A 16,273-nucleotide genomic window follows, 5' to 3' on the forward strand; every position below is an offset into this window, starting at 1 on the left:
TCAGAAAAATGTCAGTAATGTCAGAGCAAACCGTTCATAAATCTTTGCATAAAAAAGTCATCTCAAGATCTACTATGGCCTCATTTTCAAGCACCATCTGCTTTATGTTTATAAAAGTATCATGAGCTGCATGATACTTTTGTTGGTATTATCATTTTGTTTCTGAAAACGAAACAACTTCTCCAAGACACACTTCAATTTTAGTATAAATACTTTCTATGATGGGAGCAGGTGCGGTCAGGAAATGTCAACATTCTTGTGTAATGTCAGAGTGATAAAGAACCAGAACACACTCTCAAACGGCATATCTGAACATTCAAAATCTTGATTAAACTAAAACATGGAAGCCTTTTGCTGCTCATCAGAGTTGAGTATATTTACATCCAGTTTGTTCCCTGTAGTAGAAAAACACACAGCAGATATGGTCACTTCTAAAATATGAAGTTTCTTAAAGTTACGTCTGCAGTTTATCTTGAATAAGCTTAAATCTGATGTTTTTTCCAGACTTCAAGCTGGGCTACATTAATGATTCTGCTCATATCTAAAAGACTCAGACTAAACTGAGCACTCCCATTTTATATATTGTGTTTTTCCATCCTCTTTTTTGCAGGCCTTACTCATCTACCTGTTTGTGGAACTTCTTCAGAAATGCCAGGTGGTACAGATAGAATCTTTGAAGGTATGCAGCCACTCACAAACCCTTTTTTTTTTTTTTTTTTTTTTGAAATTTTACTTTGTAGACTTCACTGGTTACTTTGAGAAAAGCTTTAACACAACTCCACTGGCAAAAATAGAAACTATTAGAATGCAATACAGAGAAAAATCAATGAAGGACACAGCTGGCGCTCAAGCTCATGAATGGAAGGTGAATGCATATTTGGGAAGTGACACAGAGAACTGAGACTGGACAATAAAATACCACTCCTTGGTTTGTCAGTCGAGTTTCTTTAGATGGAACCAAATGGCAGCCTGTAAAGGACAAAAAGTGTGCTACACTATGGTGTTTTGAGTAGGGATGTGCATTTTTAGTAGAGCAAAGGATACCTAATTAAAAGGTTAAAGGTTGTGTTAATGTTATCCTGCGAGGGCAACCAAAGGCTGGAGGTGCTAGCTCTTGTAACTTTAGCTACAATAAGCAAGCTAGTTTAGCGTTGTTTACCTACAGACGCTGTGATATATAATAACTGTACAGGATATTTATCCCTTTAGTATTTTTCCTGCAAAATGTGTGCCATAAAAAGAGCCTTTTCAGTAACTTATTATTTACCATAAATTTCACTTCTAGTTGACTCTGTGAATCTGTTTTATTCAGGGTATCATTGTTTCTTCTTACTGTGAAATTCATGGAAGTCAGCCACTCCCTTTTGATTTCAACCTGAACTGTCTGTTGATGTTGATTTCAGACAGGTGTGGCGGAGTGTATTGTGATGGATCAGGTGGGTGTGGAGGATCCAACCCATACAGAGGAAGAGGACGATGATGAGAGTGAAAGTGCTGAAGCTGGTAAGGAGCCTTTATGCTCAGCATTTTGTGACAACTTTATTTGTACATAACGCAGATAACTCGGTCAGTAAAGTGGTCTAATATAAGAAGACGAGTGTGAACAAGATATGTTCGTCTTTCTTCTGCCTTCATGATTGTTACAATGGGACTGAATCGACTTGCTGTTGCCTCACAGCTAGAGGATTCCTGGTTGGAGGGAGCCTCTCTGTGTGGTGTTCGCCTGTTCTCCCAAGGCATGCATGGGTTCTCGCCGTCTAGGGTGTACCTCGCCTGTCGCCCGATGACAGCTGGGATTGAATAGACAAAACTTCACAGTCCAACTTGTCTATAAAAGCTTTAAGCTGTGCCAGCTGTGGAAAGTCACACACCTACACTCAAAAGGAAAATACATGAATTTGCAAACATTATATGCCCTTATTATGTTTTTTTTATTAATATGAGAACATCTGCTGAATGGAAATTACCACTTATGTTGATATTCAATTGTCAGGGTTGAATCTCCCTGCACACTGTCTTTTTTCTTCATTTCCAATACCCACTTCATGTGGCCAAATGACTATTCATCACATGTATTTTCACTGGGACCCTCAGGGATATCAGTCATTATGTAGAAACCCCTCAGCCGTGATTTTTGCTGGATTAGTGATGAGGCGAATTGAGGGCTTATCCTGGTATTTCTTAATAAAGTGTCAAGTTCTCTCATTACATTTTCGGACGCCTGCATACCTGCCTTTTCTTTTCTTTTTTTGCTTCTGCCAAGGTTCAAATGTTGAAAGAAACTCACATTGCACATCCTGACTGCCAGAGACATTCATATAGCGTCACCTCAGTTATTAAAAGAAGAATGTTTGACTTCTTCATCTTCAGGAGATGTCGACCTTGAGCTCCAGCATGAAACCAAAACAAACTACTGTCAGTGCCTCTGCTAATTCTGAAACCTCTGTGCTCCTCCAGTGACACACCTCCAACCCCTCTCCACTTACATTTTCATTTCATTTAGAATGTAAGATAATTAAGCACAAACGGCGGACAAAATTGTCCTTTGCTCGAGCTGCCGCCCATGTCCTGCATTGTTGTTTTAGACGGGCTCTACATGACAACGATCTGAACACAAACGGCAAAAGTGGCGTTGCTTGCCCACTTTTTATTCCGCGTTTAGACAAGCGTCTTGGGGTGGAAATCTGTGCAACCGGTGACATTTACACAGGATATACTTGATTTCCACTGTACAAATGTGTCACACATTCTCCCCTTTAAGGGAGGCTCTCAGTTTAACGCAAACCTCTTCTATATGTCATGTAATAAAAGGACTTTAGATATGTTCACCAAGATCAATGGCAATCACATAATAATGCAGAAGTCCAATAAATATGATTGATGGTTAATATTACTAGTTTGTTTTTATGGAACCGGGAAAAGGAAAGGCAAATGCACGATAGAAGCCTGCACAAACACTCATTCAGGATGTCATAGTTATCTACTGCACCTTTTATAGCAGATTATGTCATTAACGTGAAAAAAGTGGACTTTCACACACATTCCCCGAACACAACTTACGTCATTAGGGTAAATTTAGGGAAAAGCTGCTTTTCTAACTCTTCTTTGATCTTTTTCAGACAGGATAAGTGGTGAGTGCTTGACATATTTAAAAAAAAAATTCTTGTCCAGTCTTCAAGGAACTGAAGCACTTTATGCTTCAAGCTTTACGAAAGACTTTACCATGATTTTACCACTGAAATATGATTATGTACTCATTATGATGGTTGAGTAATCTTGTACTCTGCTACATTTCATTTCAAAGAAAAGAGAGTGGCTGATTCTTGTCATTGTGCTGAGTTCCGTAGAAAGATTCTTAGTTAACATGAAGTTCAACTTTTAAAGGTTTGTGATTTTCTTTTGTTTTGTTTGTCGGTCATTAACCTACAAAAGGTACCTTTTCAGTGAACTTTGAGCTTCTGTTGCAGCGACTCTCACTGGTGTCAGGGAACAGTGAGGTTCTGTTCTCCTTCTTTGTCCTAAGCTTTCTGTTTTTTCAAATTACTGTGGTCTGGTTTTCATGGGGATAAAAGAGAATAGGTTTGAGCTGTGTTTATACTGGGTTGTCTTAAATGCACCATTCCTGAGGCGCGCAGAGAGTGGTGCTGTTTTGCCATAAAAGACACAATGAGATTCAAGTGAAGGGGCATCTAATGTAATCAAACTACAACTAACAAACCTGAACTCATCGTGACTTATCACGAAACCGTCGGGTGCGATCAAACCGCCAGTGGCCCGATAGACCAGCGTGGAGGTGAGCTGACCGACTTTAATGTTGTCCATGTCGTGAAAAAACATCTTTTCTGTCCCTGTCATCTCTTAACACTTTGTCACACTTTAGACTAGAGCTAGCTTTTTGTTGCATTCATAGCCTGTGATCTGGTAACACGAGTTACAGATTAAAAATTTAGCTGAACCTTCAGCATCAACAATCTTCTCAACAAATATTTTCATGGCTTGATGAAAATATCGAGTAATTATTTTGATTTTTTTGATCACCTGCGTGAAAAATCTTAAAAGCAAAAATATAATTAAATGCAGTATTTTCTTTTTAGACTTTACTTTAACTTTATTCAGTCAACTGTTTTAAAGTATTAAAATAAATTTGATCCAAATGCTGCCTTTAATAAAGTTGCTCATTAGAAGCTGAATAGTGTGCAGATCTCTCTCTTTTTTTTTTCTTTTTTTTTCTGCTGTTCATAAATGTTTTCATCCTGCACCTGTACAAATTTTGCTTGGATGTGTACACACTACTTTTTTTTTCTTTTTTTCTATGAAGTCATCACCAACTGACCTGAAGAGTCACAAAGTATTGAACGTTTTAAAGCTTCAAATCTTTTCGATGCGGAGCAGGATTTAACCGAGGCTTCATTGGAATGAGGAAACAAAGTTAAACATGTACAGAGCTGCTCCTCTTCCTGGAATAAACCACAGCTTGACCCCTCCCTCTCCTGCTCTTAAACGCAGCCAGCTCCACTCTGACTATTTCCTGGCTCCCTCCCCTTCAGATGTACAGTTTGCAGATGGGTGTAACCAGTACAAGCTGACATTCACAGCACAGACACATGATTTGTACATCAGAGGTGAATGTAGTTCAGTTCTCAGGAAGTGAAACTCCAACAGTTGTTGTCACTTAGAGGAGAGATGGCGCAGAAAGGAGTTCAGCTGGACCGGGAAACCTTCTCTTGTTCGATTTGTCTGGATCTACTGAAGGATCCTGTGACTGTTCCCTGTGGACACAGCTACTGCATGAACTGTATTAAAAGCCAATGGGATAAAGAGGAGGAGAAGAAAACCTACAGCTGCCCTCAGTGCAGGCAGACCTTCCCAGCGAGGCCTGGCCTTATGAAAAGCACCATGTTAGCAGTTTTAGTGGAGGAGCTGAAGAAGACGGCACTCAAAGCTGCGCCTGGCAATCACTGCTGTGCTGGACCTGAAGATGTGGCCTGTGATTTCTGCACCGAGAGAAAACTGAAAGCGCAAAAGTCTTGTCTACAATGTCTGGCTTCTTACTGTGAGAAACACCTGCAGCCGCATTTTGAAGTGGCTTCATGGAAGAAACACAAGCTGGTGGAGCCCTCCAAGAAGCTCCAGGAGAACGTCTGTTCTCGCCATGATGAGGTGATGAAGATGTTCTGTCGTACTGATCAACAGTCTATCTGTTACCTCTGCTCAGTGGATGAACATAAAGGCCACGACACAGTCTCAACTGCGGCAGAGAGGACCGAGAAGCAAAGAGAGCTGGAGGTGAGTCGACAAAACATCCAGCAAAGGATCCAGGACATGGAGAAAGACGTGAAGCTGCTTCAACAAGAGGTAGCAGCTATTAATGTCTCCGCTGATAAAGCAGTGGCGGGCAGTGAGAAGATCTTCACTGAGATGATCCGTATCATGGGGAAAAGACGCTCTGATGTGAAGCAGCAGGTCAGATCCCAGCAGCAAACTGAAGTAAGTCGAGTCAAAGAGCTTCAGGAGAAGCTGGAGCAGGAGATCTCTGAGCTGAAGAGGAAAGACGCTGAACTGGAGGAGCTCTCACACACACAGGACCTCAACCAGTTTCTACACGGCTACAACTCACTGTCACCACTCTGTGAATCGACTCACTCACCCAGCATCAACATCCGTCCTCTGAGGTACTTTGAGGATGTGACAGCAGCTGTGTCAGAAGTCAGAGATAATCTAGAGGACGACCTGACAAAGAACTGGACAAACATCTCACAGAGAGTGACTGAAGTGGATGTTTTACTGTCACAACCAGAGCCCAAGACCAGAGCGGACTTCTTACAATATTCATGTGACATCACACTGGATCCAAACACAGCTAACACATGGCTGTTATTATCTGATGGGAACAGAAAAGTAACACGCACGGGTCAACAACAGTCTTATTCTAGTCACCCGGACAGATTCACTGATCAGTGTCAGGTCCTGAGTCCAGAGAGTCTGACTGGCTGTTGTTACTGGGAGGTGGAGTGGGGAGGAAGAGGAGTTTATATAGCAGTCGCATACAAGAGTATCAGCAGAACAGGAAGCGGGATTGAAAGTGTGTTTGGGCGTAATGATAAATCATGGACGTTAGATTGTTACAACAACAGTTATGACTTTTGGTACAATGGTGTTGACACCCGTGTCTCAGGTCCTCAGTCCTCAAGAGTAGGAGTGTACCTGGATCATAGAGCAGGTATTCTGACCTTCTACAGCATCTCTGAAACCATGACTATCCTCCACAGAGTCCAGACCACATTCACTCAGCCTCTACATGCTGGACTTTGTATTTATCCTGGATCTAGTGCTGAGTTGTGTAAACTGAAATAGAGAGAAGTCATTTAAAGAAACAGCGGGTTAAACTTTAATTTTTCAACTTGATCATTGCTCACGTTTGTCGCTGAGGGCTGAGGTGTGGTTACATTGTTCACCTGTCAATCAAACTTTATGGGCGGTACTTTGAAATCTTCTCACTTGTTCTGTAAATGTTTGTCTCTTTAAATAACTCTCCTGTTTAGTCCCAGAGGCTTTACTGCTCATAAAGGTTCTTGTTCAGTTGGACTGACGTTTTCTCTGCATGAACATTTCAACTTTTCTTCACTTTGAGTGTGTTCACAATGAGTACTGATTTGTTTTTGTTCTAATTAAAGGGTATTAAAAGAACGCAACAGGCCCTTTTCATGTAGATATTGTTATCGACACAGATTTCTTTTGTGTTCATTACCTGGATTCAACAAAAACAGTGTTTAACTGTAGGGCCACCTGACCTGTGTCAATGAGGGGGTTCATTTAAAAATAGGTGAAATCCAGTATGTGTTCATACTTATCTGTGTGTGCTCTCATAGTAAATTATTAAAAGTTGAAAAAGAGGAAAAACACACAAACTAAAGGATGATACAAAGTTCTGTTCAACTTTATTTTCACCCTGCTGAGCTCCCGACATCATAAAGGATGTGTCACATCCTGGACACTCTGTTCACCACCCTCTCATCAGGCTCTGGACTTTAGAAAAAAGAGAGTAAAGGGTTGTATTGAATTTACCAAAATGACACATTGCCTGTTTGCATACTCCACAGAAAGAACATCCCTCTTGGGTAAGAATCATATAAGCACCAAATCCTACCACTTCCTGTCTCCACTTCTTTTTCAAGCCAGCTGTCACCCTACAGATGCTTGAGTTACTCCTCTGCTTTAAAAAGGAAATGCATTTTATTAGCTTATATATTAGCTTTATCTATTATCATTTATGTTATTATAGCATCATCTAGTTTATTGAACTTCAAACATCAGTAGGTGAGGCTTTAAATCAAAAAGGATGATTAAATCTCAAGGAATGACAGTCTTATCCGCACATTAGGGATTAACATGGAAATAATGAGCTCCCCTAACTTTAATGAACTCCCATAGTTTCATTTAAAGATCCAAAGGTGCAACAGAAAGAGATGGAGGGTGTATTGACACTTACCTTGTTCAGTTCTCTTTAAACAAACTAAAACCCTGGTGTGGACCAAACAGCCGAATCGAGACCTAGCCAAAGAAGTGGTCTCAGTTCGCTTCTATGCAAACCCTGGTACAGTTCATTAGAGTGTGAAAGCGGCCTCAGTCAGACCCAGTTCTAAAAATTTGCCTTTTTGGACATAACAGTCTCCTGTTGCCTCGCGCATTAAGGGAAATAATTGATTGATTAGCAGCACAGTTCATGTTTTCTTCTATCGCCAACTTCTTTGATATAAGACGCAGAGGTAATCTTTGGCCTATCTGTCAGACACTTTCACTGGTGTTTCATCGCTCTGTTCTTTTATTATCCAACTGTCCAATTATCCAACGATTAAATGACAGAATACAAACATAACAGCAGCAGCATATTCCCTGCGCTTCACTTCTTATTCTTCCCCCTGCACCACACACTGCATTCATAACCTTGCCCATATTTATCATAACACCGGTTGATAGAAAACAAAGAGACACTGTATTTGGTCCGGACCAAAGAAGGCAAGCTAAAGGACTTTACTTTGAGTGTGCTGTTTGTTTGATTTACTTTTCTTACTGTTCAAATTACTTTAACTCTCTTTTGATTTTAAATGTGCTTTATAAGTAGGATTATTATTATGATGATTATTGGCATCTAGGTAAAAAAATCAAGCAAAACAATGGCAATGACTAACAATGAATAATAAACACAAATATATTGTAGGTAGACACACATGCATTATACTTTTTACATACTTACGTCTTACAAGTCAATTTTCAAATGGTAGATGAAGTTCAGGTTAAACCAGACTCAATCAGTTTGATAAAGCCCATAATACACAGTATGCTCACAGGAGTGAAGTTCATCCTCCATGAAAACATACGCAGCTAACTCTAGCTCTCATTTGCTGAAATAGTTTTCTAAACCCTAAATACGTTGTGCATGTCACATTTGTTTGATAGAAGTCTAAAGTTATTAAAACTATTAAGAGGTGACCAAACGTAAGTTGTGGTGTATACAGACTATTAACGCTGTTTTGGATGATAAATAGTCACCTCTCATTATCTCCCAGCGTAACTGCTAAAAAACAAACTACGTCACAACTGGTCCTGACGCGAGATAGTACTCTCTCCAGTGGCTCCAGTAGGTTTGTTGACGTAGGCATGTTCTGCCGTTAAAACCTGTCATCTGGGAGAGGGCAGTCACGAGGCACATTTATAACACAATATTTCGAATTTGAAATGTGGAGATTTGGACCTGAATTGATCAACAGCACTACCTAATACTCAAAGGTTTATAGCTGAAAAAAGTGGTTTTGGGTTTCGTTCCCCTTTAAACTCTGGCACAGATGGTGACTGTGGCGTGTTTGTGAATGCTCTCGTTTTATATGACAGACTTCTGCATCGCCATTAATTTCACATGCTTGTTGGCCATTAATTTAATATGCCTGTTTTGTCTATGATATTTAATAATGTACTCTCTGCCAGGACCACTTACATCAAAGTTATCACAGCATAAACATGCAGAACAATTAGGATTGGCTGAGTGCTTCTGCCCTGAAGCTTCCCACCTGTCAGTGCAGCATGCATGGCAGCTCAAACCAAGAAGAGCGTAAACAGACCTGGGGTAACTTGAAGAAAAAAACCTGCTGCATAAGGTTAATTAGGCTATTGTTCAGAAAAGTCAGCAGTTTCAAGAATATTAAAGAGGACTTAATATGCTCATTTTAGGCTCAATGTTTTTGCATTGGGTTTAGCTAGTGTGGTCTTTATGTTTCAGCTGGAGTGGAGCAGAGCAGAGTTCATCAAAAAATGCAAATACGGCATCAGCCTGGAGGGAGAATGGAAACATTTTTTTTAAAATTGTCAATGTTGCCAAAATTGTCGTCTTTACAATATCAACTCTAAAAAAAGAAGTACGACGTAGGGACTTACAATCCACTGGCTCTGTGAGATGCTGTTTCTTTAACATCCAGGGGCTTTTCTGTCTCGAACCCTTTTCACTCATACAGAAATTCTCCTGAAAAACTGCAGAGATTATTTGGAGAAGCGGTATTGCTGCGTTTAAGTTTAACTGGGAAGTGGGAAATTCCGAGTTCCCAGTTGGAAGTGTCAACTGGAACTGCATCAATCAATCTATCTATCCATCCATCCATCCATCCATCCATCATCATCATCAATCTATCATCTATCTATCATCTATCTAGCTATCATGTTTATTAGCCGCTTGCTCCTCTTTTTGTGTAATAACATCAATCACTCTGATAGTATTGTGACAGTTCTCTCTGTGAACATGTTGTCATGTTATTATTGTGCACAAACTATCACAGAGTGTGTATCGTCTGGCATTAGCTAACAAAACAAAGGTACTCCTTGAGGTGTTGATGTTGCATTTCCGACATGCAACTGGAACACACTCAACCCGGGTGCGATGTCATTCCCAGCCCCGAGTTCCCAGTTCTGAAGTCAATGGAATGCAGCATATACATGTATGTAAACACAACAGCCACATTTTTCACTCTGATTTTACCCAGTTTCTCCTGCCAGAGCCCGAGTATTTTTCCCAGCAGGAAGTCTGGAAGGGCTGATGTGAGAATGCAGCAGCAGTATGTTCCCCTAAATAACCCTGAATGATAGATTGTCCATTGAAATGAATTAATACTTTCATACACTTCCTGGCCTTCCAGTTTACTTGTTTAGTTTACAAGGCCCAGCTGGTACATTGTTTTGTTTTATGAACTTTTAGGTCATTTCACCATTACCCTATTTCACTCTAATCATTGTTAGATAAATGGCTTTTTTTTCTCCAAATCTTCAATTTTCTTTTTCATTTTATATCCCAATGAATATTGTACCTTGGACTTGTTGTCGTGATATTATTGTATTGTGAGGTTTTGGTTTTGTTATGTCCGTAGAGAAAACTGTTTTGTCCTTTTGTGGCCCTTCTTGTCACCCCTTCAGTCTCAGCCTTTGCTGAAACAATCTGTTTGAGTTGTTGCTTTAACCTGACCTCCTCCTTTAAGGACCACTTTGACCAGCTTTTCCTCATCCTGCCAATGGCGAACAATCGCTGTACCATCCAATTGCCACTAGCCTGAACATCACTTACAACTTGAGATGTAAAGAGTAGACCTCAGCACAGAGTTTGAAAACTTTGAAAACCCAGAATATAGAGCAGTCTAAATTCTGAGCTTTTGAAGGCTGTGGGATTACTTTGACCTGTCTTTACCTTCGTAATTTAAACTTAAGACACATTTTTTTTTGCATCAAGTCATATATGTATGAGTTTAAAATATTTAGTAGCATCACAGCTATTTGTAACTCCTCTTTAAAAGAAGAGGGAGTAAAGAAATGAAGAGTTGGTTCTCGTTAACCTTACGAGCTGAGGTTGGCTCCGTGGACCATTTCAACAGACCTTAAGTTATTCTTAAAAAGTTGGGATCACAACATGTCAACATTGTTGTGTATATATACAGTCTTTTTCTTCATATGTTGCTGTAGTTTGCAGTGTCTTGGTTTCAGGGATACAACAGCCTTGTTCCTCTGCATGTCTGTGTCTTTCAGATACAGGTTTACTACATCCAGATACCGTATCCTTGCACAACCAAGAAGAAAGCCTGCAGCCCAACCTTCATCTGCTGGGTCACCTCTTCCTCTCCCGGCCCATGAGCCACGCCTTCAACTGCATCCTTCTCTTCCAGTTGTAAGTAACCATGGTGACGAGCACATTGTCTGTAGGATCTTTAGAAAATGTACCAAACGTACACTACACAACACCAGACGTCTCTGGATGGAAGTGTTTTTCTCATCACTTGAGCCCAATTGTGCTGCATGCTCAGTTCAATCTGTCATTATACTATTTTCTCTCAAAAACAAACTAGAGTTATTCCAGTAATATGGCTGAACATCTTCACACATCGTTATTAGCTGTTTTTTTTCTACCTTCTTTTCAACTTTTTGAAAAGATGACCCGACCCCTTTTTCAGTTGAATTCTTTACATTTTTCAGAAAAGCGCTGTGTGACCTAAAGAGCCTTTTTGGCAGCTGCCGAATCAGGATGAGTCGAGTAGGTGTGTGTGTACCTTCCCTAGTAACCTACGTCACAAATTACTGGTGGCCGAAAAGATGTGTGAAATGCGTGTCTGCTCCAGTCCGTTACGGCTCCGTGCACCCTCTCTGAGTCTGCAGCCCAGAGAGAGCAGCTGGTCAGCTGAAGTGTGGAGACAGGAATTCCTGTGGTAATTTTACAGATTCACTCAAGACAGTGGGAGATAATACGATGTACGTGATATAAAACTCTTTATCAACACATAAACAAACATGGACTGTTGTTTTTTCTGAACTGTCAAGTTCAGAACCCCCCCTCCAAATAATACAAATAATAATAATAATAAAGTTGAACCCAAAAGTTTTAATGTCAGTGTCTGACTTCCTGTCCCGCTTGTTCTTTTCTGTGCTAAATTGCTCCGGCCATGCGCTCCGGCACGGTGGCGCCGAAGGTTGATCCCGTTCACCACTTTAATAAGACAAGTTGGCGCTTGACCCCAAAGTCCAGTTCTTTCTCGAATACCGTGCCCGAAACTGCTTGTTCTTGGTGGTCTCAGACACGATTCATGTGAACTGGAGTAAGGTGTGAAAGCAACTTGAGTACTATCCACACAGCACGGGCCCGTTTCATCCTCTCAGCTGCACGGTAGGTGTTGAAGTAGGAAGAGGGTCGTTGTTCGTCTCTCAGAAATAACAAAGACGTCAACACATTTAGCAGTAGGGTGGACTCAGTGCAGGAATGGTTGCCATGGTTGCTTCTTCTTTCTGCTTTTTGGCCAAATTGCAAACCAACTATATGCATACTGCCCCCTGCTGGATCAGACTATGTACATGCATAAGTGTACTTAGGTACAGTCAAATGCGTTCTATCACTACCATGTCATTTGTTTAATGTTTTTTTTCTTTTTTCTTACAGAAACATTTGTTTGGTATCAGTAAGTCACTGTTGCATAAAAGGACAACATGGTTAGTTAAAAGCCAAAAGACCACTGATTACAGTCTCTTTTATGTTATAATAATCCAAACCAAATGTCCTCTTTTTTAAGATGGCACAGTGCTCTGAGATGTTTACATTTTGATCTACTCATGATGTGAAGGAAATTGAGTGTGACGTCAAACTTGTTTCGAGGTGAGGTAATGAGGATCCACTGTGTACTGCCTCCCTAAAATCAAAAAGGAACAGACAGACAGTAATGGACTAGCTAGTGAATTGCAGCATTTAGCAGCTGAAGGGCCAGATATTTCCCTGGGGAGTTGAAGGACTGGCCATAAAGATTGTGAGCATCGGACGTAAACGCATGGAGTGCAATGGGATAAATGTTAAGCGTTGCTTCGTGTCTGCTCAATGTAAAAACAAACAACTGTCCCTTTTCTACATTTGCAGCTTTATAGATAATAAAGTTGTTACATTTACAGCTTCCTGTGCTGCTCCCAAGTGGCAATGAAATCAATGAATGCAGCTTCTCTTTTTTTAATATTACATGTGGTTGTTTGATGAACTTAATTATCCCCGAGGGAAATTGGTTTGCAGTGTGAGCATAACATTTACTCCCACAGTGAAAAGTACATCCTTACTAAGCTTATAAAGTTTTCCATTTAATGTAAATAAACTCCTACAGTCATGAACACACCTGGCCTTTTGCCTGCTTTAAAAGAACTCTCCTTAAATTTAAAGTTATGTTAAGACGTAATTTAAAATACAACTATGTAGAAGATTATTTATCTTTTAAAAGGCTCGACTGATATGGGATGCTTTGGGTCCAGTGTCGAAATTTTCATGGTTTAGTTTTGTATTTTGGAGTTTAGATTTCTGATATTGTTTTCGTTCTCTTCTTCACTAGTGTTGCTTGTTTCCCTGTGTGTTAATGTTTCTAACTTCAGTTCTTCGTGTTTTACTCTGGGATTACTCTGATTGTCTGCACCTGTGTAACTAGTCTCACCTGTGTTTGATTACCTCTGTGACTATAGTGGGTGTGTTTGGATTGTCCCTCCTATCTACTCTCACTATTCACTTTACCTTTACACCATGGAAGACATCATGGGTTCAAGGAAAGGCATTCGAAGAATCCACAAAGGACTCAGGATTTAGCGTTGCTTTGACAACCGACTGCATTTCCACTAGGTGGTGTAATAATAAAAAAAAATGACGGTGAAATAATCCTAATAAACATGAGGTGTGAATGAAAATATAATGTAGGCTATATGAGATAGCAGGATCCTTCACTTTGGTCGTTTTACAACAGCCTCAAGTGTATAGTTCACCTCTAGGTTTGTTTTTTAAGGTTAATCATTGCAGCGCTAACTTCCATGGTCTGCGTCCCTTTTCTTTTTTCTTTTTTTATAAACACAGTTTTATATACCTATTACAATTTCTCATACTAAATCAACATCAAAAAACAGCAAATAATCTCTCTAAACATGATATAAGAATGTAGGACAAGCAATGTTCAGCGTCTTCACACACTAAATCAAAATTTTAAAAAACAAATACAAAGACAGACAATTATAAGTCAAATCAGTATAGAAAGTAAATGCAGATTGTCTCCACATTTCTCCTCCAACAGATTGTTAGTTTTTGTGAACGCTCGGATGCGCTAGTTGCTTTAAAAGTTACGCCACAATGAATTGTGGGGCGACGCTTTCCCATCTCCTTTGGAAAGGGATGGCCCAGTGTTTCCTGAAATGCTTCCAGGGTTAAGGAAAACAGGAAAGTGAAAGGAGATAGGAGGGATAATCCGAGCACACCCTCAGTCTCTGTTTCTTCCCCTCTGTGTCACTTCATTGTCTTGTGTTGAATGTCAATTCATGTTTTCTGTTTGCTCGTGGCTCCCAGGTCTTCCTTATGGACTTTGTTTTTGGTAGTCAGTTTGTTTTGCCTTCAGTTTAAATAAATCCTTTTTTTTAGATATCTGAACTTGGGTCCAGTTATCGACTCTTTTTCAATTCCTGACAGATATTAGGGAGAGAACGAATCCAATATATTGGCCAATTTCCTCTTTCAATCAGTAGAGATAAACATTGATATAAATATCTACAGACAGGATGTATTTTATTAATCCATCACATACAGTTATCAAAGATGTAATAAAGAACAGATGGTCACCCAAGTGCAATAAACTACTCAACTCTCTGGAGAGTGATGGTGCTTAAGATCCATGTAGAGCGACTCAAATGAAATGGTGAATAAATCCAGAAATATTGGTTCATATCTGTGATTAAACAGATTGTCAGTGGATATGCTGATATCAGCCGATATTATCCGCTGGCTGATTAATCAGTCGAGCTCTAATCTAAAGCATCTTACCTATTATTCAACACAAACTTTGTTTTGTGTGGTTGTAAAAACACAACAGGTACCACATTCTTTTTCTAAGATGAATTCAGGCAGATTGCCTCCCTAAGCTATCTTGAAGCATCATGAAGAAGATATCTCCTATCCTTCTGGCTTTCCTGTGTGGTCCTTGTTAAGGGAATACACTGCCATATCCTAGCATCTTTAATAAAACAATGTGGAGAGAAAACCTGTCAAGTCATATCAGTTACATCACTTTGCACCAGCACAGCTATTCTCCACCGAGCCAAGGCATCAGACTGGTGTTAAAGCTGTCCTTGAGGTTCAGACTTTATATCACTGCCGCTGCTACAAAGTCTGGAGATGTAAAGAGTTTCCTGGCAGAGCAGAATCCTCATCGCATCTGAGCACTGAAGCAGGATCTGGAGCTAAGGGACTTTTTTAGGGGTGACCACCATGTTTTCTATCAAGTTAACAGTTTGAAAACTGAAACTATTTATTTACTTACTTAATACTTAATATTAAAAATGATATTTAAAACACAAAACACATTATGTCTGTCATAAGGATGACATGCAGAAAGGTTCTCTCTATTCCTAGTTGTTCATGGGTGTCAAAATATCTGAATACAATGTGCAATGTCCTGTCAACGTAGTGGGAGAGTAAGTGTGTGTGTGTGTGTGTGTGTGTGTGTGTGTGTGTGTGTGTGTGTGTGTGTGTGTGTGTGTGTGTGTGTGTGTGTGTGTGTGTGTGAGCATGTAAAGAAATCCAGTTAGCAACATGAACACCAGGTGCCTGGACTACGAAGTGAGCTTTCAACATATCCAGGGTCTCTTTGGGTGATTTGGCTTCACTAACCCTGACATAAGAGATGGTGCTTAATAGTCCTACAAAGCTGATTACCAACCTGATAGGTCAACCCAGGGTTGCCAAGAGCACGTTCACATCCAAGGGCGGAGTTCGGTTCATTTTACCTATCACAGTCATCACTGTGTCTTCTGTCAGCAGATCGTCATATCTACAAACTCTATATTCACAAAAACTACAAACTATATTAACAATATATATATATACTTTTAGGACAAACAGGCTCCCAAAGACTAAAGTTACACAGCTGCAGCAACAAATGCAGGAAATAAAAAAGGAAATTAAGCGAGTTATTATATTTGTTCCATCGTTCGTTCACCTTCGAACTGACTCCTGTTTCTTCGCTGAACTGAATGTGTTGCTCTGACTCTTTAAAGTGGCGAGTAGGCCTATAACACTCTTAAAGGTTTTATTTCAGTGGAACGGCATGGAGACATTAAACATTCATATGAAAATACAATTCAAAGCCCAAAGTAGATATTGTACATCTTCAACTAAAATGCTCCGGTGCTTTTTTCAGTCTCTGTTGAAGGATATCAGTGAAAAATAATCATTTAGTTAACAGACTATAGT

At 39.9% G+C, this 16,273-nt stretch overlaps 2 protein-coding genes across 2 annotated transcripts in view; both read left to right on the plus strand.

The window, feature by feature from the left end:
* Positions 1 to 16,273, plus strand: part of LOC306827927 (uncharacterized protein) — a 69,518-nt gene that overhangs the window by 6,996 nt on the left and 46,249 nt on the right. Inside the window, exons 4-6 of the mRNA XM_079350050.1 lie at positions 611 to 679; positions 1,404 to 1,503; positions 11,059 to 11,197. Of these exons, the coding sequence (XP_079206176.1) occupies positions 611 to 679; positions 1,404 to 1,503; positions 11,059 to 11,197 (308 nt within the window). The remainder of the gene's footprint in view (positions 1 to 610; positions 680 to 1,403; positions 1,504 to 11,058; positions 11,198 to 16,273) is intronic.
* LOC306827931 (tripartite motif-containing protein 16-like) lies at positions 4,678 to 6,681 on the plus strand. Its single transcript, XM_079350057.1, has one exon. The coding sequence runs from the start codon at positions 4,684 to 4,686 to the stop codon at positions 6,352 to 6,354; it is 1,671 nt and encodes a 556-aa protein (XP_079206183.1). The 5' UTR covers positions 4,678 to 4,683; the 3' UTR covers positions 6,355 to 6,681.

Source organism: Symphodus melops, assembly GCF_947650265.1.
Source record: "Symphodus melops genome assembly, chromosome: 8".
In the NCBI taxonomy this organism is placed as follows: domain Eukaryota; kingdom Metazoa; phylum Chordata; class Actinopteri; order Labriformes; family Labridae; genus Symphodus; species Symphodus melops.

Bases quoted from the DNA above. Each gene is read 5' to 3' on its own strand.
- LOC306827931 (XM_079350057.1), top strand. From the start codon at position 4,684: ATGGCGCAGAAAGGAGTTCAGCTGGACCGGGAAACCTTCTCTTGTTCG.